Genomic DNA, 27,103 nt, shown 5'->3' with positions numbered 1-27,103 from the left:
CTGTTTTTTCCAGTCTTTCCTCAGGGTCATGTTTTCTAGACCTTTAATTGTTTTTGTTGCTCTTCTCTTGACTTTCTCCCATTTGTCCACATCTTTTCTGACATGACACTCCAGTGGAGGCTTATCACTTGCTAGTAGACTGGAAGAATTATTTCTCATCTCTTGCTTACAACACTCCTGCTAATACATTCCAAAATGTTGTTTGCTTTTTTTGCAACACTGTTACATTGTTGATCCATATTTAGTTTGTGATCCACTATAAACTTGAGATCCTTTTCTGCAGTTATCCCTCCTAGGAAGTCATTTCCCATTTTGTGTGTGTGCTATTGATTGTTCCCTTCTAAATGGAGTACTTTGCATTTATCCTTATTGAAGTTCAACCTTTTTAATTCAGAGCATTTGTCCATTTTACCAAGATCATGTTGAATTCTAGTCCTGTTCTACAAAGCACTTGTAATCTCTCCCAGCTTGGTATCATCCACAAACTTTATAAGTGTACTCTCTATGCCAAATCATTTATGAAGATATTGAACAGAACCGGTGGGACCCCACTCAATATACCCTTCCAGCTCAATTGTGAACCATTGATAACTAGTCTCTGAGAACAGTTTTCCAGCCAGTAGTGCACCCATTTTATGGTAGGTTCATCTAGGCTATATTTTGTTGCTTTGTTCATGAGAAGGTCATGTGAGACAGTGTCAAAAGCCTTACTGAAGCTGAGATAGGATGATATCTACTACTTTCCCCCATCCACAATACTTGTTATCCTGTCATCTGAGGAAGCTTCATACTGAATAGATGTGCTGGAGAAAGCACCCCAAAGTTCTGTGGTCTTTGAAGGACCACTGCTGTTTCTCAGGGCATTAAAAAGAGAAAGAGCCCTTCAGTACAGGACTGGTGAAATCAGCAATATAGGGGTGGGGAAGCGGAGCAGCAATTACCCTATAGTGTTCTCTGTAAATAATAGTTTTTGGCCTGCCTCATCAGCTTGTCACTGAAAAGTCAGTGCTTGTTACAGCAGGTAGGCCTGTAATTAGAATACACCATCATCAGCTTACAACATGCACTATTGGGGCAGCCCTAAGAAGGCGGAATAATGGTTGAAGGACAATAGTGTAACTCAAGAAACTCCATTGGTGTACATTTTCACATAGACATATGGTAACACTTACAAAAATGCCTACGTGACTTAGGAGCTTGTGTCCCATTTTCAAAAGTGACATAGGCATTTAGATGCCTAAATCCCATTATATTTCAATGTCTCAGGTATCTGAATATCTTTGCTCCTTTTTGAAAATAAGAATTGCTTCCTATGTCACTTAGGCACTTCCCATAATTTGTTTAAAATTTGTGGGATTCTATTTTTTCATATCAAATGCTTCAGTCCCAATGCTTTAGTTCTTCTTAAAATACTCCCAAAATCATTTTGTTACAGCCCAATGCTTATTGGTAACCAAGTAAGAAACCAGTATGCATATGCAGTGGAGGAAAAAAAACAACGGGTTACGAAACACTTCAGGTTTCCAAGAGGTTATTGTGAACAGTGAGTAAAAAACATATATATGAAAACTACTTCGATGGAATCCTTTTTGGTTACATACAGATTATTGCATGATGGGAAAGCTCTGTACTTGAGAGAACATGCATCTTTTTATATTGATCTCACAAATGAGTGAAATCTATTACTGTTCATCACTGTTAACAAGGTAGCAGGGTTGGTGTAGTCTTCATTGCAACCCCAGTCATTACACGTATGAGGAGTGTACGTCACTATTTTCTTGTTTCATGATAGATGAGCTCCCTAGAGTATAAGATGGGTTCTGAAAATATACTTCCCTGAGAACACTGCATTATTACTCCTGCTTTGGATTAGAACAGAGGATACATCTAATTTTAGTACTGGGGAAGGACAATTTCTGCAGTGTAGGTATCTTAAAAAAACAAAGATGGACCAGAATTACTTTTCTTTACCTCCTATTCCAGCCACCTCATTTTCTTGCTTTCTTGCTTTCCTCTGTTTGTGATTTCACTCAAGATTCTAATGTCTCCTCTATAGTTACCAGCATTTGAAACTTTTTCCCAGAGGATGTTCTCTGAAAAAGACAAGGTTTAGGAGCCTCCCAGCTACTGGAGGGATATGTCCCTTTTGCTGAATTTTAAATGAGGTGTTTTGTGTATATCTTAATTATTGGGAACTCAGAACCTACAAGATTTTTAATCAGTTATTAAAAATGTCCTCTCCTACCAGAGTGGGGGAACTGTAGAAGTGAAACAGGAGCCATCAATTCCTATATTTGCAGCCCTCTATATATTCCCTTGTGTTGCTGCATGATGCTTCATTGAAAGGGCACAACATTGTAAACTGATATGTATGACAGCAGTGGAGCAATCCCAAAGATTCAGCAGTTGGATCAATTTTGAGACATATCCTCAATGCTTAGCTGAACCTGGAGAGAAACCTCTCCAGAGGAGATTCATGTGACCTTCCCATACACTGTCAGTGAGTTCCCCTACTTGTTATTGTTCGGAAGACTGAGGGAGGATTATGGTAGCCTTCTACTCACACAATGACCTCTTCCTGCTCTTTGAGGGGTTTTCTGTCCTTCTTCTCTCTTTTTCTTGTGCCCACTGTGGTGCTTCTTTTACCACATCACCCTACTCATTTTTCTCCCACTCTGTCATGGGGCGTATCAGCCTGCCCTGCTTTCTTCCCTTTGCACTCTTGCTCTTTTACCACTTGCCTAATGGAGAGGAGTGAAGCTTCAGCTTCTGGTGAAGTCAGGCACTGATAACTCCCTCTATATCCCTCCATCCCAGCTTGCAATGCTGCCTGTGCTATGCAGTGAGCAGAGTCAGAATTGGAAGGGGGGCAGCCCTAACAGGGGATCAATGATAAATTACCTCGGAAGCCTACAGTCAAAAACAATGTGCTCCTGCCATCTGGGATGAGCATCTACATGGAAAGCACATCTCAGTCTCTGCACCACAGGGTTCAAATCCATATTTGGAATACCAGAGGAAGAAGCTGGTACTCTCTCAGGCAACAGCAAAGTGTTGTCAAGAATGATTTTTCTTTCACACTTACTTAATTGGTTTGTTTTCATTTCCTGCATAGTTCTCACTCTCTGAAAGTCTTTGCTTCCCCTCACCTGCTCTGTTCTGAGGTGATAAATGAGCCCAGAAAATAATCTCATTCTTGGGTCTCCATAGTGTCACCATCAACTTTCTGCTTAGGAGAGCTGTGCCTATATCCTTTAAAGCCCATCCACTCTGTCTTCAATCTTTTGAAGACTATGCTCCCTCAACCTCACATTTCACACTGTTCCTGCGGCCCCAGCCTAGGGAGTGAAAATCCAAGAATGAAAACAGATGTGGACCTCCTATAGAGGGCATTGCAACAGGTAGGATTTTTATTATTTGAAAACACTACAGGGAAGTCTTGGAATTCAGAGACCTGATCAACCAGAAGGTGCCCAGAGAGCAGAAGTGTATAGAGTAAATGAACTTTGGCCCAAAATGTGGAAGCTGGAGTCAAATGGGACCTGACAGTATAATCTTGTCCATTGCATAGACCACTGCTATTGGGCTGAGTCACATTTGTACTCTGAGATGGAATGTTGAGGCAGCAGTGGGCAGGGACTATGCTAATACTGACCTGGTAGGACACCTTCCCTTTTTGTAGAGCCAGATGAACACAGCATCATCCTTCTGATTCAATACAAACTATGGATGTGGTAGACAGGTACAGTTTAAGCCTACTTGAGTTAAGACTTCTGAGCTGCTGATAAACCTGAAGATTTTATTTCAGTCATATAAAACAGTCTTATTCCTGCATTGGCAATGACCCATATCTTCATCTTTCGTGGATGGTTGGTGGTTAATAAAGTTATCACCATCAATGATTTGATCAACAATAAGGCTTTCAACTTTGCATGTATAACCAAGACTTGGATGAATGATACAGGGGGACCTCTGTTGGTGCATTTTTATCCGGCCAGGCATATGGTCTAGCATGAGGCCACATAGGATTGAGGAGGTGTGGCTGTACTTTTTCATCTGATTCATTTGATATTGATATTGTTGACCACAAAGTGTTGCTGACATATCTGTGCACCCTTGCGAGGGTAGATGGAGTTGCTCTAGGGTGGCTGCTTATGTGAGAGGCTGTAAAGAGTAGTTCTTTCTCATGTGTCCTAAGTGTTCTTTCACTCAGGGTGTCACAGGGTCTAGTCTTGTCACCCCAACTTTAGAAGGTTGGTAAAGAAACATAATTCAGTAATTAGGAGAAGAGAGAGAAGCCTGAAATTCATTTATGGTGGGGAAGCCCCAAATTCACTGGTTAGAAAAGCTTGCTTGGAGGTAGAGCTGTGGATTAATGAATAAGGTGAGTGCAGGGGAGAGGTTTGAATTCACAAATTGGGACTGCAGCAAGAAAGCCCTCTATGCCTCAGTTTCCCATCTGTGAAATGGGGGTGATGGCACTTCCCTACCTCACAGGGATATTGTGAGGATAAATACATTAAAGATTTTGAGCATCTCAGATACTGTGTTGATGGAGGCCATGTTGGTATCTTGGGTATAGAGCAGTGGTTCTCAACCAGGGGTTTGAGGCTCCCTGGGGGACTACGAGAAGGTTTCAGGGGGGCCAACAAGCATGGCCAGTATTAGACTCGCTGGGGCCTAGGGCAGAAAGCTGAAGTCCAGGGTTGAAGCCTGTGTCCTCAGCCCCACCACAAGGGGCTGAAGCTGAAGCCTGAGTAATGAAGTTTTGTGGGGGTCCCTGTGGCATGAGGCCCCAGGCAATTGCCCTGCTTGCTACCTCCTAACGCCAACTCTGTTTTTTATATGCAGAAATCCAGTTATTGTGGCATAAGCGGGCCGTGGAATTTTTATAGCATGGGGGTGGCGGGAGAGCTCAGAAGAAAGAAAAAGGTTGAGAAACCTTGGTATAGAGCAAGGTCGGCAACCTTCGGCACACAGTCCATCAGTGTTATCCACTGGCCGGCCACAAGATATTTTGTTTACATTGACCATCCACAGGCACGGCCCCCTGTAGCTCCCAGTGGCCACGGTTTGCCGTTCCAGGCCAATGGCAGCTGCGGGAAGTGACAAAGGCCATGGGGACGTGCTGGCTGCCAGTTCCCGCACCTCCCATTGGTCCCAAGACTCCTCTTCACACAGGGCTGAAGCTTCAGCAGGTGTGCCCCAGCTCTTGAACTTCTGAAGATTGTTGTATGCAGCTCTTGAACTTCTGAAGATTGTTGTATGCAGCTTGGAGAGTCATTCAGTTTAGTCACCCTGGCTATAAAGCCTTAAATGGTTTGGGACCTGCCCCTCCCCCAGGAGTAATCACCTCTGATCCTGTACCATACTATCACAATTGGGAGCATCATAAGCATCTGAGCTAGATTCATGTAGATTTAGAAAGGAGGAGGCTGTTGGCAGGTTTTTCACCAGGAATGGGCATTGGCTCTGGTACTTCCTCCTGCTCCTCCTCCCCACTCTTTTGCCTAGGAGAGTAAGGACTTGTTAACCTTCTTTGCATGTTTCAAACCCATCTTATTCATGGCTGTTTGAGAAGGAAGTAAGAACAGTGTCATTGTGTGTAAGAGCTATTGTGGATTTATTGTTATAGTGGGCAAATATTTTTATGCACCATGTGGGTAGTCAATTATATTTGACATATGTGTGGTGGATTTTATAGTCTGTCTGCTTTAAAAATTAGTGGAAGTGCCTAGAGCCGGGGTAAGTGCTTAAATTATTACTTGAAATAAATAAATACTGTAAATAGTTGAAGCTGGCACCTGCAGATAATAATGAGAACTGGCTCAAGGGTATAAACTGCTCTTGGTCTTAAAACAGTAGAATCCTTAACAAAGTTGGTGAAATAAAAGCCCCAAAGAGTTTCTTCTTTACAAACTAACTAACATGATTTATGTTTGGTGACTTAAAAGCTTCATCAGATATGACATGGAGGCTAACTACTAGGTAATATTTTACTTAACTGTAATTTCTATGTAATAGGAACTGTACTTGTCATTGCAGGTATGGTTACAAAAATATGGCTACCTTCCACCAACTGACCCCAGCATGTCGGTGTTGCGCTCTGCAGAGACCATGCAATCAGCTATAGCTGCCATGCAGCAGTTCTATGGCATTAATATGACAGGAAAAGTGGACAGAAACACAATTGAGTAAGTAACTGGCACTGAAGTGCTCTCAACTTTTATATATCAACAAAATAAAGTAGGACTGTAGGAACTTGAAAGCACATGAACTGCAATGACTGGGATATCCAAAGAGTGCAGCAATTTCAAATAGGGAATGAAACTGTCCTTTCTTTTTTTCTGCTCTATTTCATACTGGCTAGTTGGCAAATTTCCACTGTCAGCCCTGCCTTGTCCTCTGCTTTTGAAGTGTGATTAAAAATAAAGGATTGGAGGGTTAACTGTGGGAATGGCTAATAGATAACACAGAAGGAGACACATAAGCCAGCTGATAGTGGATAAGAAAAATGCCAGAAAAAGTATTCTGGTGGGCATAAACATTTCCTCCCTTTGGTGGAAAATCTTCAGGGAAGATTCCTTTGTCTTCCTCAATGCAAAAATCTTTCAAACTGTCAACTGGTCCATTCATTTAATGGTTTCCAGTGACATAAACACACGTGATCATTTTAATATAAAATAGATTTTTAGTTTTGCAAGCTCTCTGAAATGTCAGTGGTGTTGAGCGTATAATGTATGATTTCACTGCCATTTTGAGTTTTATATCGGAGTACACAGCCTAAGTCTGTGCAGCATCATGATTGAAATTCATGCACAAAGGCATAAAGCAATGTCAGATAAAAATAATAATAATAAAAGTATAGTAGTGCACGCTTAAGAAAACAAACCTGGGAACTTGTAACAAATGAACTGTTTGCTTACCTTATCTCTGTTGAAACTTAATAGGGATTTTATTTCTTTTTTTAGATAAGTTATTTTGCTTGACTATCAAGAGGGGAAAAATATAGCACCATGGCAATATATCCACTGGTTATTACATGCAAATGAATCCATATTCCTATTCTAAAATTAACCAAAAGCTTTCTGAAAAGAATTCTTCTCCCTTGTGCCTAGCCCTCCCCCACACCCCTAACCCCCTATGTGGCATTTGTTGTTATTCTGTCTTGGTAAAATAGCGGACAGGAATGATATTTTAATCATTCAGCAGTTTAGGAAAGAGTCTACCTAAACTGCTGATGCCAAAGAAGGATTGGAAAAATCATTGTATCCCACTAGCACATGCATTATTGCACTGAAAAGCAATAAAGTGAAGCAGTTTTTAGGGCAGCCCTAAGGGGAGGTGAGTGGGTCAGACATCCCTGGACTTACGAATTTAAAAGACCTCGTAACAGATAATGCAGCAGGAAGAGAAACAGAAAGTGTGTGCTGCCCTGTGAAATAGCCAGGTTCAGAAGCATGTTTCAGATTCAGCCTCCAGAGTGGTGATTACAGATCAGGTTCCTTGCAGAGCTAAAATGATTGAGCTATGCAGGGAGAGTGCAGCTGCGCCACCTACTAGAGGGTTTTTAAAAGCTGCATTAGTGGTGGTTTTGAGACCATATATTTTGCTAGAAGGAAAATAATCTATTGTGAGTTGGCAGCAAGGGAAGGATAGGAAGTGGCAAACCAGGGGAAAGATAGTGGTCATTCTCTGCTATTAGCTGTCGAGCAGCAGACACTGTATAAAGAGCTTCAGTCTGAAGGAAAAATATTTGTACATGCACAAAAATTTCAAACTAAGCTAAATTAAAGTGGGCACGTTAGCTAGAAAATTGGCAAGCCTGTTTTATTTCCGTGCCACATGGGATACAAGTAAATTTGTCTTACACAGTAATTGCAATCTTTTGTTTTGTGTTCTCCTGTATACATGATCATCTGTCTTCCTCAGTGTAGGTAGTAAAGCACGATGTGCTTATTCACACACAGATGTACAGTGTACAGATTCTGGAATATTGTCTTTTTCTCCTAGGCACATGTAAGCCACTTGGGGTGAGTTCTTTATTCACTTACACACTTACATTTGACTTCAACTGGGTTGCATGAGAGTAATTTGAAGGCAGAATCTGGCCCATCAGACATTTTTATTGAGAGAGGAGCATACACGCTGGGCCAAAGCTGGCCCTCATTTACATCCATTTGACCACTGAAATCAATAGAAGCTCTACCTATGTAACTAAGGACAGAACCCAAGTGGCTTACATGTGCCTAGGAGAAAAAGACAATATTCCAGAGTCTGCACACTGCTTTTAAATTATTCAGATATTGTAATGTTTTGGAACAGTCTGATCCTGAGAAAAGAAACACTTTTTTTTTCAGCTAGAGATATCTGTCAATTTTACATTTCTTCCTTTGCGGATAATAAAGCTGGTAATAAAAGTTTGGGAACCAACAGACGACATTCACTGTACAAAATAAATACTTCAATGAGGACCTAGTAGAAATAGAGTTCTCATCTTGTTGCACAGGGCTTTACGCGCCTATTTCCCATTCATTGAGAAGAGATTACAGCATACCACTTAGTTATCAGAGGACAAACAATTAAAATAACTTAATGCAGTTGCTTGATAGGAACCAACTTTGGGAATATTAGCAGAGAAATGTATGCAGCAACAACATCATCAAAAATCTCTTGAGGGGACTTTGTTTTTGTATGAAACAGAATATCCCTTAAGGAATATTTTGGCATACAAAAATATTACAGGTGTTCACCTGTCCCTTTTTACATACTATTTCCATAATGGCCTTTTTGGTGTATTTTGGAATTTGTTTATCAGGGAGCTTGAGAAACCTGATAACTGTTTTATAGATGGAGCTGGAGAGTAACAGGTGGAAAAGAAAGAAATCATTGAATGCCAACTGGAAGGAGATTGTATAAACAAAACCATTATCGTATTGATAAATCCAGTAAGAACATTCTTTGCTATTTGCATTAGTATTTTACATGATGACATCCATATATTAATAACCACAGTCAACATTTCATACAAATGATGTTTTCAAAAGTTAACGCATTTGATCAGTTTTCTACATTTTCACTTCCCTGAAATAAATCAAGAAAAGTCTAACTAACTGTAGAACGCTATGGCAAAAAAGAGTAGCTATGCTATTCTGCAATCATCTGATGTACATTTCTGCCCAAATTGTATTAATTAAAACACAGATGCTCTAGAATAAGTGCTCTCGTGTAAAGAATTGCCTGCACTGGTGATAGTATCATAGTTCACAAGTTTCTAGATAGAATGTGATGTTTGACAAAGTTCATGAAAGAAATGTTCTGTAATTTTTTTATTATTTTTTTAGTCAAATAATGAGCATGCTTCTAGTAATACCCTTTTCAGGAACTCTCTACAAGCCTGTTTCTGCAGAAACAATTATGATATGGTGGAGTTCTACTTCTCCATGGCTTCTGCTGCTTATATATTAATTGTCAGTCTAATACTCAGAAATGGTAACGAGCAGAAATTTTGAGCTATAAATCAAAACCAGTGGTTTGTTTTAGTAGCTGCCATAGCATTTGATATGAAAACAATGTACGAGGATTAGCCATGCACATTTTCTGAGCTGAAGCCTTGAGCTTGGTTCCCTAGACTAGCTGTGGATACGAACTACTACACAGGCAGCACGCTTAGTGACTGGCATGAAATGGAACATTTTATGTCAATCTCCAGAGACTCCCTCTGCCTAACACAAGGAGGGAAGGGAACTACATCCATCTTTGCTGACTAAGGGCCTGATCCAGAGACTGCTGAATTTAATGGAAAGATTTCCATTGACTAATGGACTTTAAATCAGACTCTTGTGTAAAATGATGTAATGCCATGGCTGGGTGGGAAGGAAATAAAGGATAAGAGAAGGCAACCCTGAAGAAAAAAACAAAACAAAATACCCTTCAGTGAGATCCTTAAATTTTCATTTTTTTCCCCCTGTTACTGAATCTAATGTTGATCTTTGCAACTCTCTCTCCCAGTTTTACCCCTTCTTGTTTTGGTAGCCAAGGTTGTTCCTTCTTTAAAAATGGTCCAAATCATTCCTCTCTTTCTTTCTGAAAAATATGATACTCACTTTTTTCATCTTAAATAACCTTAACAACTGAGAGCACTTGTTAATAAAGCTGGCCAGAAAACAAGTATTCCATTAGTGAAAATGTCTGAAGTTTTGAAATTTATTTTTATTCCACATCAGAACAACAATGCAACCTGTCAAAATTGTCCATGAAAAAATGAGAGAGAAAGAGGGACTCTTTCCCTCTTGGCAAATGATAGCCAATAGTCCATTGGTTACACACTTACTTGCAAAGTAGGAGACCTGGTTTAAGTCCTGCTGTACCTGATTTGGAGCAGGGACTTGAGTCAGTGTGTCCCACAGCGCAGTGTCCTAGCCACTAGGTTATAGACTCAGACTTTTTCAATTTCTCCTGTTTGAACTGTTCCATTTTGTATAAATTAAATATTTATGTGACCAGCACAAGAGGGACTGATTTTATAGCTTGGTGGTCAGGGAACTCTCTTTGGATATGTGTGATCTAGGTTCAAAACTGTATCTGTGAAAAGTTTTGGTTTTGACAAGTTGGCATTTTCCAACTCAAAGTTTACTCAAAAAGTTGTTGTCTACCCCTACTTGTGAAATATAGTCTATCTAGTGCTCTGTTTAGCTTGAATAATAATCACAGACATATTCAGGACAAGGTTCTCTAGATTTACAAAATTAGGTGGAATTATATGAAATCTGGGGCTGCTCTGCGTATATATTGGGTCGTATTTTGCTCTCATTTACTCTGGATCCACCCTGGTGTAACTTCATTGACTTCAGTGGAGTTCCTCACTGTTTACATTGATGGACTGAGAGCATAATTTGGTGTGCAGTATCCTGTGGCCAAAGAAAAGACTTCAGTTACAAGTTCTGTCTGTCTGGTACCTTTCTTAAATGCTGAATTCACTTAAAATAATCCTCTAAAAAAGCTGTTACACAGATGAGTTATACAGGTTAAAATATGTGTAAATAATGAACTAAGGGAAAAGATTCCTAGAAAGCCTCTGTTTTCGTAAACAACAGTTGCTTGTGAAAATATTTTTGTTGCTTGAGAAAATATTTTATTGTTGAAAGTCCATTTCTGTTTTTATCAAGGTACACTGTTTCCTAACTGACCAGAAATGCAGAGGTCAATGTACTTTGTCGTTGTCAGTTCGCCTACTGATACATAGGGAACTGGGGGAAAGAATATGCCCACAATACACAAATGTAATGACCATCAGTAGTGTTATCCATGTGAAGCTTCCCTGCAATCAATGAGAAGATAGAGTTGTTAATATTCATTACATCATTTTAAGAATAAAAAAGGCCAAGAGAAACTTGTATACCAAAAAGTGTTTATAATCTGCATTTACTCTTGTGATAAAAAGGATGTGTACTGATGATTTGCATTTGGACTCTTGACACTGGACATTGAAGAAATCACTTAAAACTTTGAGGTACCAAAAATAGCTGAGCTGAGAGTATGTTGTCAGTTTGCTAGGAGTCTAACCCTTAATGTGCACTAAAATAAGAAGATTGCAGTTCCTCTCAGGTTTAATACAGAGAGGTATGATTTGATACAAGGCTAGAGAGCCAACACGTGATGTGCAAAGGCCTCAGTTTGAATTAGAGTGGGATTTATAGTCTGTGTGAGCCACACTTCTCCCTTTAACATAAGGTTAGTAGTTGTGAACATAGTATGATATGTAGGTCATAATTTAGCCATTCAATTTAAAAGCATACAAGCATAATGTATTTGACAGATTTATGACATTTTAAAACCTTATGTGGAAGTAATTACTTCTTTTAAAAAAAAGATGTAATAAATCATGGTGTTTGGGGATTTGGTAAATTATTTAGATTGTAAAAACCTGAAGTGAAATGATAGAATGCTGAAATTTGAATTCCCATTGGCTACTAGTTGGTCTCATCTTTTATACTAAATCCCTCTCTTGAGTATAAAGCCTTTTACAATGCTCACAAAATTCTCTGCAAGAATATTGAAACTTCGACATAACTTCGGAGCTCATTCCAATAATAGCTTTGAGGGTTCATTTTCCAATTTACAGCTTTGGATATTTCAGTGTTTATCAGGCCTATGTCTTTCAGGTGAGCCAACCCTGTTATTAAATACTGATATCCATCAGTTAAGATGACTAATTTAAAATTGGGTATCTTTTTAACTGATTTAAAGACAGCAACTTTAAAATACTATGTTTTGACATGATTTCTTAATATGTACCAGAGCCTGATTTTTTCTGTACAGCATTTCTAACAAAATGTAATAGTTCTGTGTTTTTTGCTTTATTCCTTGCTTCTTTTATTTGACGCAGTGATATCACCTTAAGGTGAGAGAACTTGTCTTTTGTTACTTATATGTCTGGTTTTTACAATGTGTGTGTGTGTGTGTGTGTTTTCCTTTACATAATGTGAATATGTCCTGTAATTTAAATGCATGGTAACTGCATGTTGATCTAACATCTACTCAAAATAAGTTTTATTGACAGTGTGTATATATATAAAACAAGCAAAACTCTGAGCCAATTTTTAATCTGATTTACTCAGATGTAATTCCAAGGCAATTCCATTGAGAAGAATGGTACTCCCCTTTATTTCCACGGTTGTGACTGAAATTTGAATCTGGCCCTGTGTTATTATTTTATTATTAGAATAAATTTTAGCTGGCAGTCATAATATATCCCTGCAAATTACTGACTGTGACCAGAGTACCAGGGAAGCAAGCTGAGGTCACTCAATTAGGGTGAACTGCAAAGAATGGGGCAGGCAGTCCCCAAAGCTGATGGATATTCCAATACTTAGATTTACCAAGCCAGCACAAAATAGCTTCTGTAATTACCCAGAAGCCAACGACACAATTCCCTTGACGTAACCCAGGCTTAGACCTCCACCCAGACATCCAAGTCAAGTATAGTGAGGATTACTGAAAATCTTATTCATCATATAAATTTCTACCAATCCCAAAGGATCAGACACATTACTTCCCAGGTTAATGAATATTCCAGATCTTACCCAAATACACATTTACAGCCAATTCTTATTAACTAAACTAAAATTTATTAAAAAAGAAAAAAGAGAGTATTGGTTATAAGATCAATACACATACAGATATGAGTACAATTCTTGAGATTCAGGTTCATAGCAGAGATGGTGAGCTTTGTAGTTGCAGAGAGTTCTCTCATAATTAGTCCATGAGTTATAGACCAATGTTCATATTCAGTATGTTCCAGCTTAGGACTGGGATCTCTGCCTTTCAATTTAAGCTTCCCCTGCATGAAGCATCAAGCAGGTCTGAGATGACAGGATCAGGACCCGAGGATCTTTTATACAGTTTTCTAGTAACCAGTTGACCATACAGTCCTCAGTGAACAATAGGCTTTTGATGTAACCTTCTGTTTCCTAAACCTAACTGATAATTCACTACATGGATTAACATAAAACAATTCAACCATTAAGCAGTTTATCACAAACTTTAAAGAGACATATAGACAGCAACATTATTTCACCCAAGATTAATCTAAATTTTATATTCCCTTTTGATCTCTGAATCAATAGCTATGGGGACAGACAGGAACTGTCTGTTTACATGGCTAGCATTTAAGATATAAGTAAACACACACAATTAGTATCACCTCTAATTCTCTAACAATACAGGTTTGCACTTCAAAATTCTAGCCTATCTAGCATGGAATGGTCCTAGTTACCATTTCTAACATGTCTCTACAGGTTGATTCTGGGTCAATTGGCCTGCAAGATGCTTAACCCTTTCTGGCCACATGTCACACTTTAGATACAACTATAAGATATGTTGCAATTATGTAACAGTGGTAGCAATAGTGATTTGCATGGTTATATTTTAGTTAGATAATGTCACACTGACCCTTTGTTATTATTATTTTATTATTAGAACAAATTTTAGCTGGCAGTCATAGTATATCCCTGCAAATTACTGACGTCTGCTTTGCGTAATCCAGGTTGTTTAAAGACATGTGAAAGCAGTTGTAATGCAGAAGAATAGTATAGCAGGTGGGGAGAAAGTAAGGGATTATAGATTGTGTAGCTATCTTTGCAGAGGCTACGGAATCCTTCTGAAAATATTTATGGTAATCAACTGCTTCATGTGCAAGACATGAATCTCTAATTAGGTTTTAAAAAATGAATTATAATTATTCTGTAATTTATCTATAATAGTATTTTTTAAACTTGATGACCAAAACTTCAGGCTTGTTTCTCTGAAGTTAGGCATCTAAAGCCATATTTAGGCACCTAAATAGATGGTGATATCTGCCCCTGAAAATCAGGCTATTATTTAGGTGCATAAATATGGTTATGTGTCTGACTTGAAGCAGCCAGGTTTGAAAATGTTGGCTCCTATACGTATGCTACATTATGGAGACGTTACCAGTCAAGGTCTTTGGAAAGATCGACCTGACCCTGCAACCCTTACTGACGTGAGTAGGCCCTGCATATACTCCCATGATTGAAGGATCATGTTTTACAGGAGATGCCTGTACATATCAAGCAGCAAATACAGATGATATAGATATGTCTCCTTTGTGTGGTAAAAAGCACAACAGCTAAACTTTTCAAACTTGGCTGCCTAAAGTTAGGTACCTCAACTCATATGGTGTCATCTAAATAATAGCTATATATATATATATATATATATATATATATACACACACACACATATATACATACATGCCTCTGGTGTATATAATGCCTAACACGCATAGATGTGACTGTATGTTATATAAATATCTAAAATTTGTAAGTTAGTGTGATCTATGTTAGAGAGGAGCACCATATTCCATTTTCCTGTCTTTAAATATTTAGATAATCTACCGTATGATTTGCATTGTATTAATTAGAATGCACACTTAATTCCCTGAGCATAGGGTTGAAAATTTACATCACAAGTACTGTTAAACCTCTGTTTGCAGTTTGTACGACAAGATCTGTTTTCTTTAGCACTTCAATTGTGTCATTGGAGCACATCTATAAAAGTGCTCCTTATCACAATAGCATGCACTGTTTCCACTGTGGCAAACCCCAAAGACTTTTCTTAATTTCTCTCAGTTGTACTGGACTAAGAGCTTCTGTAGGACAAATGAAAGTCTGCTTTTTATCTCTATATGTTGGGGACTGATATAGTAAATGTAATTTGAATATTAATTGGATGATGGGTCAGGTGAATTCTGTCAGCCAATCAAAGGGTGGGGACTTAAACATGTATATGTATATATTTATACAGATGGTGTACATTGTATACAGATAAATGCAATTTATAGAAAGGGTAATTAAGCTCTTGCCTGAAATGAAAATCTGTTCTCCAAGCTGATACAGCTTTTCAGTAATGATATAGTAAGGACAATGGTATCAGAAAACAACAGATACAGCTACAGCATCTGCATCATTAATTATTTGGCATAATAGAAATCAACTAAATGGAATAGAAAGTTGCCACAGAATGTCTTCCACTTAGAAAATAAATATCTTGTTATGTGTGTGGCGGCACTGGACAATTATTTTGTGAGTGTTCACTTCCATTCATAATCTCTGTGGTCTGGATTGTGATACTTTATTCATGGTAAATAACCCCTTACTCCACAAGTGAGAAACCATTCATTCAACTAGAGCATGAATATCAGGACCTGGTATTTTCTTATGTACACCTAAGTCAGACCATCAAACCAAATTATTATAATCCTGACATACACTTAAAAACGTAAAATATTTGAGACCCACCTTTCCAAGTAAACACCTTCCTCAGAAGCAGCAAAGAGTCCTGTGGCACCTTATAGACTAACAGACGTATTGGAGCATGAGCTTTCGTGGGTGAATACCCACTTCGTCGGATGCATGTAGTGGAAATTTCGAGGGGCAGGTATATATCTTATCTCCAGCCTGCTTCTGGCTTGCAAATATATATTGCTCATGGTCCAATATGTCTGTTAGTCTATAAGGTGCCACAGGACTCTTTGCTGCTTTTACAGATCCAGACTAACACGGCTACCCCTCTGATACCTTCCACAGAAACACTAGAGCTTTTCTAACACACTTTCATGTTACTCTCTGTTTTTCAGCAGTTAGCACTAGCTGGTTGAACTCTTATGGGACATGGCAAAAGTGGATCAGAACCTTTGAAGTTAATGCTATAGAGCACATTCAAAATTATCAGGCAAATTCTTGAGTTTGAGAGGCTACAGTTACTATTAATGGTGGCTACTCTTCCTAATATAGAGGGACAGTAGGGCAGTCAAATATTTAATGGGGAGCTCAATGATATAATTACTTTAACAGTCCCAGAGTATTGGATAAAATGCCTTAATATTTTTGGAGTGGACCATTTGATGAAAGGAAATTGGGCTTATCCAAACATAAAGACACTGTGACAGAAAAGAAAGAATATGAAATGAAAAATTATGATTAAAGAATCAAGACTTTACATCTTCATGTAAATATTTTAACCTCATGTATAGTCAATAATCTATAATATAGATCTCAATATCTCATTAGAGTCAGAATAAATTATTAATGCTACAAGACTCGGCCACTTGAGAGATGCCAAAGCGCTATTATGCAGTGATTGCAGGGAAAGAAAATTTAAAAAATAATGGAAGAGGAATTTATATTTGAATAGCATGGGACATGTTGAAGTTCTGATGCCCCATGTTATTCTCGCCTCCCACCATCACCAACAAAAAAATCTTTAGCCATGTAACTTTTCATATTTATAATCATTATTGTGAGTAAATGTAAAAGTGAACAATATATAACTTGTAAGAGGTATTGATACTGCCATCTGTTGGATAAATCTGTTGCAATTTGCTTTCTGGCCTGAATATGGCTGATAAGATAGTGTAACTGTGCAATACTGATTTTTGCAGTTGGATGAAGAAGCCTCGGTGCGGTGTGCCTGACCAGAGAAGAGGTAGCTCCAAATTTAACATTCGTCGAAAACGATATGCATTAACGGGACAGAAGTGGCAACACAAACATATCACTTACAGGTACAAAAAAAATTGATAAACCTTTTGGTGGTATCGCTGAGCATTTTATTAAAAGAAAACAAATGTTTTTAGATATTATCTTCTAAATGTCTACTATGCATTGTCAAGACGTTGATGCATGGTATAAAAATATTGATTTCGGTATCCCTGGAGTAACTACTCACATGCTGCAAAAGCATGGAATGAGTTTCTTGGATTTAAATTATCTGCATTTAAACAGAATGTTCTTTGAAGCTTTCAGCACCAAATCAACCTCCAATGTCCCCTCTAACTCTACCTTTCAACTCTCCTGGCAACTTCTTAGGAAAAGTCACACTGAGTGCAGGAACAGTCTAATGGAATTGGGGGCTCTAATTTAAATATGCAAATTAGGTCATTGGAGGAAGGCAGTAGCTGCAAATGCAGGTGCCTGCAGGTCAATTTCAAAATATAAAGGAATTTGATTAAATTTTGGTGAGTCAGTAACACAGCCGTCTCATGCCCACACAGTAATAGGCATGGGGGTGTGTATTTATCAGTGAAACTCTTGATCTGACTTGCAATTTACAGGACGTGTTGCATACTGTATCAAAGATGACCTTGGCTTGCCAAATAAAATATATTAATGCAAAAATATGTACCTGCTGTAGTGCTGTCAGCCAGAAAGAGTCATGGGTACACAGTATGTAGCCCACAAAATTGTCAGCAAAGCAGAGATTTTTTATGTAGTCCTCTAGAAATTTAGCATAGTCTCTTCAGGATTATGGGATCCACCGTGGCACTGAATGTTCTCTAGGATCAAAGCATCCTAAAATTCATTGACCAGCTATTTACAGTACTATATGATGCAGAATGGACCTTTCTGATCATCTAGCCTGACCTCCTGCTTAACACAAGCCATAGAATTTTACCCAGTAATTCCTTTATCAATCCCCTATTTTCTGATCGAGAATGCTTTTTTGAAAGACATCCAATCTTGATTTAAAGACTTCAAGTGATGGGGGAATCCCCCATATCATCAGTGAGTTGTTCCAGTAGATAAGTAACTTGTGCTTTTATTGCTGAGTATTGTGGTCTATGAGAATTGAAGGTACTCGGCACTAGCAGGAGTATGTCTAAATATATTATTCTACATTTATCCACATTTTTAACGTCTTAATCTAGGGGTTTATATGTGAAGTGTGTGTTTGTGTTTAACATTCTTACTCCTCGTTTGTAATCCCAAATCTCAAATCAGTGGGCCTGATTCTCCACCCCATTACACCATTTTGATGCTACTGTTAAGTCCTGCAACTGAAATATCGTTCTGCTCTGCCACCCAAGTCATTAATCATAAAAGCAGTACAAAGGTGAATCCCAATATTAATCTGTCTGGTAACCCTCTAGTAACCTGTCTAGCTTGAAGAATTTATGGCTGTTCTTTGCTTCCTGCCCTTTTTGCAAAATTTTCACTCTGCTGTGTCACCTTATCATATACCACTGCCATTTAACATTAACCTCCCAGATCAAACTTTGTCCAGGGCTGCCCAGAGGATTCAGGGGGTCTGGGGCAAAGCAATTTTGGGGGCCCCTTCCATAAAAAAAAGTTGCAATACTATAGAATACTATATTCTCGTGGGGGTCCCTGTGAGGCCCAGGGCCTGGGGCAAATTGCTCCACTCCCCCTCCCCTTCCCCGCACAGCCTTGACTTTCCCCAAAATTTTCTAAAATTGAAGGTATAATTTCAACACTCCAGTGTCAGTAGCAAGCACTACTTTTCTTTCAAACGAAAATCAGCAAGATCTCACAGAAAGTACTTGCTATAGATTGGACATTCAAAAGTGTTCAGCTTCTGGGAGTTTTACTGTTGACTTCAGTGGGAGCAGAATGAGGCCATCGCCACTTCCTTGACATCTAAAAACACGGAATTCCAAAACTTGCCTGTGCTCCACATTCTACTAATGTGGGTTTCTTCTTGAGATCCAGCCTTTGACCCACACACAGCAGAACTGCATCTGTTCTAATGCTAAGAGGGCCTCTGAGCTGCAGAGGTGAGCACCAGATTTTCCCTGGTTAACTTTCTGGCTAGTGGTTTCTAGAATATATCCTCAAGTGCTGTGTTTAAATCAAATATTTATTTTTGTTTTTTTAATTGTCAAACCTTTTAAAATAGTAAAATATAATTGAGATCATATGTAGATGCATAGAAATATAGGTCTGGAAGGGACCTCGAGAGATCATGTAGTCTAGTTCACTGAGGCAGGAACAAATGTACTAGACCATCCCTGACAGATGTTTGTCCAACCTGTTCTTAAAAACCTCCAATGATGGAGATTCCACAATCTTCCTTGAAAGCATATTCCCATGCTTAAATATCCATATACATCTCTACCCCGATATAATGAGGTCCGATGTAATGCGAATTCGAATATAACTCAGTAAAGGAGTGCTCCGGGGGATGGGACTGCTTTACCTCATTATATCCAAAAGGCTTGATGTGCCAATAGCTGTTTGGCGTGGCAAGCCTGGGAGGGAGGAGAAGCGGAGCTGTGGCGCACTCTAGGGAAGAGGCGAAGGTGAAGGCAAAGCAGAGGTGAGATGGGGCAGGGGGGCAGCAGCTCATAAGGAGGGGGCACAGAGGAACCAGTCCCCGCCCCAGCTCACCTCACCTCCACTCCGCCTCTGCCTCCTCCCTAGAGCACGCCACAGCTCCGCTTCTCCTCCCTCCCAGGCTTGCCCCGCCAAACAGCTGATTGGCGCGGCAAGCCTAGGAAGGAGGGAAGGGGGAGAAGGGGAGCTGCAGCATGCTCATGGGAGGAGGCAGAGCGGAGGTGAGCTGGGATGGGTGGGGGGTGGAGAGGGCTGCAGCAAGTAACAGGTGGGAGCATAGGAACCACTCCCTGCTCCAGCTCATCTCTGCCTCCTCCCCTGAGTGTGCCACTGCCGCACCACTTCTCCCCACCTTCCAGGCTTGTCGAGCCAAACACTGATTGGCGCGGCAAGCCTGGAAGGAAGGGAGAAGCGGAGCGATGGTGGCGCACTCAGGGAGGAGGCGGAGGCAGAGCAGAGATGAACTGGGGCAGGAAGCGGTTCCTCTCTCTACCCCTATATAGTGCGGTCTCACCTATAACACAGATTTTTTTGGCTCCCAAGGTCCGTGTTATATCGGGGCAGAGGTGTAGTAAGAAAATTTTTCTAATGGCTAATGTATATCTCCCCTGCTGCAGATTAATCCCATTACTTCTTGTCCTATCTTAAAGGGACGTGGAGATCAGTTGATCACTATCCTCTTTATAACAACAATCAGCGTATTTGAAGACTGATATCAGGTCCCCTCTCAGTCTTCTTTTCTCAAGTGTAAATGTGTCCAGTTTTTTTTTAACATTTCCTCATAGGTCAGGATTTCTAACTATTTTTGTTGATCTCCTCTGGACTCTCCAATTTGTCTACATCTTTCATAAAGTGTGGTACCCAGAACTGGACATAGTATGCTAGCAGAGGCCTCACCAGTGCCAAGCGGAACAATTACTGTTCCCATGTCTTAGGCCTGGTCTACACTACGCGTTTAAACCGAATTTAGCAGCATTAAACCGATTTAACCCTGCACCCATCCACACAACGAGGCCTTTCACGCTTGTCATTATTGAATTCCATCTTGTTGATTTCAGACCAATTCTGCAATTTTTCAAGGCCCTTTTGAATTCTAATCCTGTTATCCAAACTGTTTTTAAACCCTCCCAACTTGGTGCCACCTGCAAATCTTATAAACATAATCTCCACACCATTATCCAAGTCATTAATGAAAATATTAACTAGTTCCAGACCCAAGACAGGCCCCTGCAGGCCCCACTAGATATGTCCTACCCAGTTTGATGGCTAACTATGGATAACTACTCTTTGAGTATGGTTCTTCAACCAGTTGTGCACCCACTCTTATAGTTATTTCATCTAGACCACATTTCCCTAATTTATATATGACAATGTCATGTAGGACTGTGTCAAAAGCCTTGTTAAAATCAAGATATGTTGCATTTGCTGCTTCCCCTTTGTCTACTAGCCCAGTAATTGTGTCAAAGAAAGAAATCAGGTTTATTTGGCATGGGTTATTCTTGACAAATCTTGTGTTGGAGATTACATATCATCCTAGTAAACTCTCAATTCTTACAAATTGATGGTTTAATAATTTGTTTTAATATCTTTATTCAAGTATTGAAGTTAGGCTGACTAGTTTATAATTAACCAGGTCTAATTCACTCCCCCTTTTAAAGATAGGTTCTATGTTTGCCCTTCTCCAGTCCTCAGAGATCTTACTCCAGGAGTTTTCTAAGATAATTGCTAGTGGTTCCAAGATTACTTCAGTTAGTCCCTTAAGTATTCCAAGGTGAATTTCAACAGGTCCTGCCAATTTTGATATGTCCAGTTTATCCGTATATTCTTTAAATTGCTCTTTCCCTATTTTGACTTGAGTTCCTTCCCACTTTTTGTTAATATTACTTATGCTAAGTATCTGGCTACAATTTATCTTTTTAGTGAAGACTGATGTAAAATAGGTACTAAACACCCCCACCTTCTTGATAGCATCCATTTTTAGATCTTCTTCCCCACTAAGTATAGGACCTACACTTTCCTTCATCTTTCGCTTGCTCCTAATATATTTATAAACCCTCTTCATATTGCCTTTTTTGTCCCTTGCTAGGTTTAACTCATTTTGTACCTTAGCCTTTCTTCTTTTGTCCCAATGTGCTTGTGCTGTTCTGTTGTGCTCCTACTTAGTAATTTCTCTGTTTCACTTTTTATAGGATTCCTTTTTGATTTTTCTGGTCATTAGAGCTGCTGATGAAACCATATTAGCCTCTTACTATTCTTCCTATCTTTCCTTTGCCTTCAGATAATTTGCAGTTGTACCTTTAATATTGTCTCTTCGAAAAACTGCCAGTTCTCCTGAATTGCTTTTTCCCTTAGATTACCTTCCAGTGGGATCTTATCTATCAGATCTGAAGTTTTTAAAGTCTGCTTTTTTGAAATCCCATTGTCCTTATTCAACTTTTCTCACTCCTTCTTGTCTTTAGAATGATGAAATCTATCATTTCGTAATCACTTTCACTCAAATTGCCTTCCACCATTAGATTCTCAACCAATTCCTCTGTTAGTCAGAATCAAGTCTAAAATGACCAGCCTTACAGATTACTTCTTCCACCTTCTGAAACAAGAAGTTGTCCCCAATACATCCCAAGAACTTATTGGACATATTCACCTGTGTCTTTTGTCTTTCTTTCTGTATTTTCTTTTTGTCACTGTTATTTTGGCCCCAAGAACTTTTGAACAAACTTTTGGAACTTTCTTCTGGCACCCATGTTGAATTTAAATAAATTAATGCAGCTGGAAACAAGGGGATGGGAAGGGGGAACAAAGCTCATATAGGTAGGTTTGGAGAAGTAACAGTGGAAAATATTAATGATATTATATGATTTTTGAAATTGTATACCACTAAAACAATTCTGCTTTTATCTACTATAATTTTAAACATCTAGGTGCTGCAATTTACAAAAACTGAATGAGTACAGTATAAGAAGCTGAACAGAATTGTGTCACTGCTGAATGGATCCTTTGGTCCATTCTCCTGTAGAAGAGGAGCATTGGTGTGTCCAAGGGCTATTTTAGCTATTATACTTAAGTTCTCACTTAAGTTCATGGCTGATTGATTGCCTTATCATGGGAGGATACCCTTTCAGTGGTGAATAAAAATATCAGTTCAGCCAGGCAAAAGACTTGCAGGAAAATATATGAATTTGTAAATTTGTCTATTTTCAATTTTAAGTTCTTAAAATTGAAGCAGTTTCATGGAACTTTAGAAATGTTCAATGAAACTTGACACATGTTCAGTGAAACTTCATATGAATAATTTTCTCATTAGGATAGGTGTATCTTTTTTGCCAGATACTAAAACTTTGAACTCAGGTCATACCTAATATTAGATACCAGTATCTCAGCTGTGCAAATGATTATTAGAAACTGTCCATGCTGAAGCATAATGGCTGATTTTTTCACAATTCCAGAGGAAAAATGGTTTCTGATCTTTCACATGGGCTGTTGGGGCTCAAGTGATTGGCTGCCATAGGAACAGTGGTAGAATCACAACCTATTTCATGGGATTAAGTTATGGCATTTCAGAAAGACATGATCTGAGCACCCACATTGTCTCCTGTGAGCTTCTAAAGAAATAGAGGCTGGGAGAAATAATGTGTGTAAATCATACAGGATGCCTATACTGAGATGAAGCCAACCTCCCAGTCCTTCAGAGTATGGGGTTATTGGTCTTTAGCAGGTGGGTAAGGGTGAGACCACAAGAAAGTAAGATGATTCTTGCATTCACTGACTAAGTGTATGCATGTCAGTCCTTAGCACAGAATTAGTATTTACCATTTTTAGTAATTCTCCCTTTTTCTTCCTCTGTAACATATTTTCCAATTGCACAAATGTATTTACTGGATATTTTTAGTATGGTAATTCCGTTTCTACAGCATATGTCCTGTGATGTATTATGCAACCCATGTCGGCTTGGTGTGGCACTCTGTCCCCCTCTAGACATGGCTAGACCAGGTCGAGATTGATGAGCGCGTTACAGGAGTAGCTAAAAGAGATATGTATCTTAGCTCAAGCTGTAGAGGCTCTTGCATTAAACTCCAGAGATCCCAGGTTTGATCCTAGATGCCAACAACCAGGGTCAGTCTGTATTACAGTTAGTTTTCCCTTGTACATAATATTAATACATACTGTAATCATAGTTCTTTGTACTGGTACTAAAAATTATGCACTCAGCACTCAGAGGGATTTTACCCAAAGAGAGAAATCAGTCTGTTATGAACTGAGAAGTGTTGAACATGTTAGCCAGCAGGAAGGTATGTGTTTAAAACAGAGAGTTCGGAGCAGTGGCTCTCAACCTTTTCAGACTACTGTACCCCTTTCAGGAGTCTGATTTGTCTTGTGTACCCCCAAGTTTCACCTCATTTAAAAACTGCTTGCTTACAAAATGAGACATACAAATACAAAAGTGTCTCATCACGCTATTACTCAAAAAATTCTTATTTTCTCATTTTTACCATATAATAATAAGATAAATCAGTTGGAATATAAATATTGTACTTACATTTCAGTGTATAGTATATAAAGCAGTATAAACAAGTCATTATATGAAATTTCAGTTTGTACTGTCTTTGCTAGTGCTTTTTATGTAGCTTGTAAGTAAAACTAGGCAAATATCTAGAAGAGTTGATGTACCCCATGGAAGACCTCTGCGTACCCCCCAAGGGTACGTGTACCCCTGGTTGAGAATCACTGGTCCAGAGTGCTAGAAAACTATTTTCCCATTCCAAAGCAAGCCAGAGACTAATGTGATACAACCGTGATTTTGTCTGAGAGTTTGGGATTGTGTTATATAACCAATGATTTAATGAACATAATACTGAGTCAGGGAAGACGTCTGTGATACTTAGGGAGGTTTTCTTTTTAATAGAATGTTCAGTTCACTTGCAGACATTTTATGAGCTTGTCACAATAACAACTTCCACTTATGGCTTCAGGAAATAAACCATTTAACTTTTTGAACATGATACCATGATGTAAATCAATGAGAATAAAACTGTCATCTTTATAATAATGAGTATCAAGGTGGATTTGGTTCGAAAAACACATTGGAGAATTATTGACCATAAAATCTCCATAATCAGAAAGATAATCTTAGTATTCATAATCTGAACTCTAGCATTAGGAGTCAGACAAAGAGGAGTCTGGAAAGAGCCCTCAGCCTGTAGTAAATGTTTAGAAATGAAGTAGCAATATGCTAATCAAAAGGTAAAGATGTATCTTGAACCAAGCCTGTTATATAAAACTCAAGATTACTTTTTAAAGCAGGGTTACTCTCAATTAATGTAATATATTAACACCATTCTGCAGCTCTGTTTTGTATTCCTGAGTTTAAAACAGTTTTTGATTCTTCTGCAAGATGTACCATTCAGTTCAACTTCAGGGTTTATTTAACTGATGTGGGTGGGTGAGGGGCCTTATCCAGCGCCCGTTAAAATCAATGGATCTTTCCATTGACTTCACTGGTGGATCAGTTCCCAGGTAAGTGACCCTCTTCTCTATCACCAATCCTGATTAATTTCTTTCTGTATGAGCTGTGCTCAGAGTATGGTGGGAGGGAGGCATTTTATGCTGGCCAGTTATACCACTTAATTACAGATGTGAGCTACCCTATGGCAGGGAAATTCTCCCCTGGCCAGTTAGCAACAGATTCTGCTACCTTGCATTGCCTGAGTAGCCCTAAATGGATGGAATAGGGGGAGCGAATTTCATACTAAATCTTCAGGAAACACCCTTTAAATGAAGAAACATAGGAAGTGGCTATAGGTCTTCAAGTCTTTGAAAATTAAAAGTTCCATGAAGCACAACTGACACCAAGGAAAACAATCAAATATTTTGAATTTGCATAGAGACAGATTGCACTTAAATGTACAAAGCATAAATACATCAGTTTATAGATGATGATTGCAGGGGGATTGATGCCTGCATATTGACTTTTAATATACACCAGCAGTCAACAACAGACTGTAAGGATAAACTGTGCATTGTTTTGATTAAACATGACAGTATTATTTCAAACTCCAAATAAAAAAGCAGGTCAAGATGTGAACTGAACATCTTTTCTTTAAAATAAAAAGAAGATATGATGGGAAATGTTAACCATTGATTTTTTCAGGGGTCCTGAGTGTTGAAGTTAGATGGAGGTGTGGGCACTTCACTTGTTAATTCTGGAAACCAGTCCTTTGATATACGCTAGAGAAGGAGGACTCTGAGTTACTACAGAGAATTCTTTCCCAGGTGTTTGGCTGGTGGGTCTTGCCCACATGCTCAGAGTTGAACTGTTTACCATATTTGGGGTCGGGAAGGATTGGCAGAGGCCCCTCGGGTCAGATTGGCAGAGACCCTGGGTTTTTTACCTTCCTCTGCAGCGTGGGGCACAGGGCACTTGCCCATTTAAACTAATGTAAATGGTGGATTCTGTAACTTGAAGTCTTCAAAGCATGGTCCAAGGACTTCAGCAACTCAGGCAGAGGTTAGGGATCTATCACAGAGTGGGTGGGCGAGGTTCTGTGGCCTGCAATGTGTACGAGGTCTAGATGATCATGATGGTCCCTTCTGACCTTAAGGTCTGTAAATTTATTTCTTGTAAACAAGCAGCTGTAATTCAGTTGTATTCATTTATATTCTATAGGAGTATTTGAAACTTTCCAAACACATGTACAATAAAGTACCACAGCTCATAATCACATTACTTTTACATGCATACATGTTAATTGTTGTTGTTGTTTGATGCCAGGTTGAGGACACCTCACTTGAAACCATTGGGACTACTTGAGTAAGTGCTCACTAGTATGAATAAGGGCTCCACACTCTGGTCCTAAGTATCTGAGGTTATTTAGTTTAGTCTGTCACTAAGCATAAACTGTAAATAGTAAAAAAAAAAAAAAAAAAAAGAGGCGCTTAGACATACACAGTTGAGTAGTGATATCTCCATACATGGAGAGAGTGATTAAGAACTTGTAAGAAAGGATGTGTGACTATATATGTAGCTTTGACGTTTCTCTGAAAGACAAAAACGTAGTACTTGAAAAATGCCTTGTTTTCTAGTACCTCAGGGTCATGAACATTTTGTGTGGGCAGATAAATAGATCTTGAAACACTTGGGAACTCTTACATCCTTTGAAACTGATTAAACGTTCTGGGTACAAAGCGGGATGCAACAAAAATACATCCTGGGACTAGTTAAACAAAATAACTTGCCTGTGACTTTATAAGCCTCTAGCCTTATATGCGGTGTTAGAATTGAAGTGATCTTTTACAGCTACAGACACCTGTAAGTTTATTCTATGCATTGTTATCATAGGACATGACAGTATTACTTCAGACTCTCAATGAAAAAACATATCAAGACTCCAGAAAATAGAGCTTGATAATAGAAATATAACTATGTCCTATAGGAGAACTCCCGTGAATTG

At 38.9% G+C, this 27,103-nt stretch overlaps 1 protein-coding gene across 1 annotated transcript in view; it reads left to right on the top strand.

Moving 5' to 3' along the window:
- MMP16 (matrix metallopeptidase 16) overlaps positions 1-27,103 on the top strand; it is a 242,549-nt gene that overhangs the window by 107,370 nt on the left and 108,076 nt on the right. Inside the window, exons 2-3 of the mRNA XM_050940940.1 lie at positions 6,046-6,194; positions 16,964-17,086. Of these exons, the coding sequence (XP_050796897.1) occupies positions 6,046-6,194; positions 16,964-17,086 (272 nt within the window). The remainder of the gene's footprint in view (positions 1-6,045; positions 6,195-16,963; positions 17,087-27,103) is intronic.

The sequence above is a fragment of the Gopherus flavomarginatus genome, chromosome 2 (genome assembly GCF_025201925.1).
Source record: "Gopherus flavomarginatus isolate rGopFla2 chromosome 2, rGopFla2.mat.asm, whole genome shotgun sequence".
Classification (NCBI taxonomy): Eukaryota; Metazoa; Chordata; order Testudines; family Testudinidae; genus Gopherus; species Gopherus flavomarginatus.
Note: the sequence above shows the minus strand (reverse complement) of the source record. Positions and strands in the feature narration are given on the sequence as shown.